Source organism: Populus euphratica, unplaced genomic scaffold (genome assembly GCF_000495115.2).
Source record: "Populus euphratica unplaced genomic scaffold, PopEup_1.0 scaffold1877.1, whole genome shotgun sequence".
Lineage (NCBI taxonomy): Eukaryota > Viridiplantae > Streptophyta > Magnoliopsida > Malpighiales > Salicaceae > Populus > Populus euphratica.
In genome coordinates this window covers 6,490-8,808 of record NW_011501724.1, presented here as the reverse complement: position 1 = coordinate 8,808, position 2,319 = coordinate 6,490, and the positions used below count along the sequence as shown (strand labels likewise).

General features: G+C 36.1%; 1 protein-coding gene across 1 annotated transcript; it reads left to right on the top strand.

Moving 5' to 3' along the window:
- Positions 1 to 491: 491 nt before the first annotated feature.
- On the top strand, positions 492 to 1,918 carry LOC105118333 (aquaporin TIP2-1-like). Its single transcript, XM_011016256.1, has 3 exons — positions 492 to 783; positions 1,093 to 1,343; positions 1,592 to 1,918. Exons 1-3 carry the CDS (start codon positions 657 to 659, stop codon positions 1,910 to 1,912), a joined length of 699 nt encoding a protein of 232 aa, XP_011014558.1. The 5' UTR covers positions 492 to 656; the 3' UTR covers positions 1,913 to 1,918.
- Positions 1,919 to 2,319: the final 401 nt, after the last annotated feature.

Below are 2,319 nucleotides of genomic sequence, written 5' to 3'. Positions count from 1 at the left end.
TTTTTGTGGATATTTGTTTTTCAATTGTTGTTATTTTTTATTTAGTATACCATATTGCTAATAAAAAGAACGATTTAGGTATAAAGAAAATTACATGAGTTGATTAAAAAAATATTTTTTCTTTTCTATAAATATGTACTTTTATTATTATATAATTAAAGAAAAACTAAATTCCAATGAATTTCCTGTACACCTCAAATCTAAAGACAATTATTTTATGTTTTCCCAAGCTCCTCATTTATATATATATATATATATATAAAAAAAAAAAAAAAAAAACCAACCCACTAATGTTACCCACTTATTTTCACTTTGTGGCCCTAAGGTAGCGAAGCCCTTATCACCTCCCTTTTGTTTGTCTTTCTTTAATCGTAGTTTCTCTCACCCATGGCCCACTTTCCTCTCTAACATGAAGGCTGGTCACATGGAAGAATCATTGATGTGCATCCAGACATTTCTAAGACGACAGCACCGTGAAAAGACCTTATTAGATATGGATGGAGCCATCAGCCATTTTACACAGCACATTCCCTTCTTCACCCTCAAAAAAGAAAGAAAAAGGAATTATGCAACTCATGACTCCGTTTATATATTTAACTACAATTCTCCTCCCATTTCCTGGAGTTTCCCTGCAGCTATAGCCTGTTCTTTCAAAGATGGCTGGAATAGCCTTTGGTCGCTTTGATGATTCTTTCAGTTTAGGCTCTCTCAAAGCTTATCTTGCTGAATTTATCTCAACTTTGCTCTTCGTTTTTGCTGGTGTTGGCTCAGCCATGGCTTACAGTTAATATTCTCTTTTCCACACCCTGCTTGGTAATAGAATGGCGAAGATAATATACATGGCTTGCAAACCACAACAATCTTTTTTTCTTTTTTAATTATGATCATAGTTAAAGGGAACTGATCGTAACTTAATTACATGATGATGTGATCAACTAGAGTCGTTGTAACTCATTGTTACTCGAGGATGAAGAATATCCTCCTCCTCCTAATTAAACATAGTGCTGGCAATAACAACAGCCATGCAAAGAATGATAATGCAGTACTGCCAATGATTGTAAGTGAACTAACTAAAGGATCTCACTATTGCAGATAAGCTGACAGGCGATGCAGCTCTGGATCCAGCTGGGCTAGTAGCCATTGCTGTTTGCCATGGATTTGCGCTCTTTGTTGCAGTTGCTGTTGGTGCCAACATCTCCGGTGGCCATGTCAACCCTGCTGTCACTTTTGGCTTGGCTCTTGGTGGTCAAATGACCGTCCTCACCGGCATCTTCTACTGGATTGCCCAACTCCTTGGCTCCATCGTTGCATGCTACCTTCTCAAAGTTGTCACCGGAGGCTTGGTAATTTTATTTCTTATTATTAATTGAATCACTCTGCTAAGACCTCCTAATTATGTTATATGCAAAATCTTCCATACATTTTTTTTTTTTTGTAAAAAGGCAGCATGTTTTTACACTTGACCTCTTATCACACTCCTCGTGTAGTTTTCGAGAGATGTGATTTATTCATCTGTCCCAATATCCATGTACAAATACTTGAATTTATTTTCCCATGAAGCTTGACTTTCTATAATCACATGGTTTCACAGGCAGTCCCCATCCACAGTGTTGCAGCTGGAGTAGGAGCCATTGAAGGAGTCGTCATGGAGATCATCATCACATTTGCCTTGGTTTACACTGTCTATGCAACTGCTGCGGATCCCAAAAAGGGATCCCTCGGCACCATTGCCCCCATTGCCATCGGTCTCATTGTTGGCGCCAACATCTTGGCTGCAGGCCCATTTTCTGGTGGATCCATGAACCCAGCCCGCTCCTTTGGGCCAGCTGTGGCTAGTGCCGCTTTTGTCTTTGTAAGAAAGAAAGGGAAGCAGATTATGCTATTCTTCCTTGCCCTTTTTTTCTTTTTTTAAAAAAAACAATTCATCAATTCTATCATCATGTTGTCAAGAACTGAGAATGAAGGGAGTGTGTAGATGCTTCTTTTTCATGTCTTATTATGGTTGTTTCCTTTCCTTCTCTAGATTTTCTTTGTTAGAGTAGGAATAAGGGCAAATAAGACCTGTATGTGAGCATGACCGAATAAAAACCCAGACGAGAGAGGGTTGGCAAGGGCCTAATGCTCTTACTTCTTTTTTTAAGATATTTTGAGTCTTATTTATTTTTATATTTTAAAAGAGTTTTTTTTTTAAATAATTTTTTTTATTTTTATTTTAAATTAATATATTTTTAGTGATTTCAAATTATTTTAAGCTATTAATATTAAAAATAATTTAAAAAACTAAAAAAATATTGTTATAATATATTTTTAAATAAAAAA

What these genes read in the sequence shown, in the direction of transcription:
- LOC105118333 (XM_011016256.1), top strand. Translation starts at nt 657, where the DNA reads ATGGCTGGAATAGCCTTTGGTCGCTTTGATGATTCTTTCAGTTTAGGC. An exon ending in TGGCTCAGCCATGGCTTACA is followed by an intron (nt 784 to 1,092) that starts GTTAATATTCTC and finishes TCACTATTGCAG; the next exon opens with ATAAGCTGACAGGCGATGCA. An exon ending in AAGTTGTCACCGGAGGCTTG is followed by an intron (nt 1,344 to 1,591) that starts GTAATTTTATTT and finishes ATGGTTTCACAG; the next exon opens with GCAGTCCCCATCCACAGTGT.